Raw genomic sequence first — 852 nt, 5'->3', positions numbered from 1 at the left:
GTCTCCTACATTCATCTGTAGTCTCCTACATTCATCTGTAGTCTCCTACATTCATCTGTAGTCTCCTACATTCATCTGTAGTCTCCTACATTCATCTGTAGTCTCCTACATTCAGCACATCACTGGAGAAGGACTGCTGCACTTTATTAGACTTCCTTCATTATAAACTGAGACATGTTTTCATTCAGAGAAGTCAGCTCTTTTAAGCTTAGAGAATCATCCTGACAAGGATGAGTGTCTCCATCAGCTACAATCATCCTGACAGGGTAGTGTCTCCATCAGCTACAATCTTCCTGACAGGATGAGTGTCTCCATCAGTTACAATCATCCTGACAGGGTGAGTGTCTCCATCAGTTACAATCTTCCTGACAGGGTAGTGTCTCCATCAGCTACAATCTTCCTGACAGGATGAGTGTCTCCATCAGTTACAATCTTCCTGACAGGGTAAAGAAGTGATTAAAGGAACACAACTGGAGCTCTAACCTGCTCGTGTGTTTCCAGGCTGTTTCAGCTGAAGGGAGTCGTGGATCCGCAGCAGGTTTCTGGAGGCGGGCCTTCGGACCGGAGCCTGGAGACGAAGCCGGGCCATGTCAAACACGTCCACGGCTGGACGCAGCTGATGTCTGAACAGATGAGGACACACAGTCAGAAGCATCTGGACCAGAGTCAAGTCTTAGTTCCATGTTAGTTTTCACTTCAGGACAGTGACTTTCACACAGCGTTCATTAGCTGCAAGGTTTTATTTAGTGTCGCTCACTTCCTCATTCTTTTACCAGCTTCCTTTAACTGTTGATGAAGGACACACACACACACACACACACACACACACACACACACACACACACACACACA

At 46.4% G+C, this 852-nt stretch overlaps 1 protein-coding gene across 1 annotated transcript in view; it reads right to left on the bottom strand.

The window, feature by feature from the left end:
- Positions 1-483: 483 nt before the first annotated feature.
- LOC106534125 (centrosome and spindle pole-associated protein 1) overlaps positions 484-852 on the bottom strand; it is a gene marked incomplete at its 3' end in the record, with an annotated part of 36,454 nt that continues 36,085 nt past the window's right edge. Inside the window, 1 exon segment of the mRNA XM_014030647.1 lies at positions 484-623. Coding sequence (XP_013886101.1) covers positions 484-623 — 140 coding nt within the window.

Source organism: Austrofundulus limnaeus, unplaced genomic scaffold (assembly GCF_001266775.1).
Source record: "Austrofundulus limnaeus strain Quisiro unplaced genomic scaffold, Austrofundulus_limnaeus-1.0 Scaffold1094, whole genome shotgun sequence".
NCBI classification, from domain to species: Eukaryota; Metazoa; Chordata; class Actinopteri; order Cyprinodontiformes; family Rivulidae; genus Austrofundulus; species Austrofundulus limnaeus.
The sequence above is the reverse complement of the archived record's forward strand: the minus strand, read 5'-3'. Positions and strand labels throughout refer to the sequence as shown.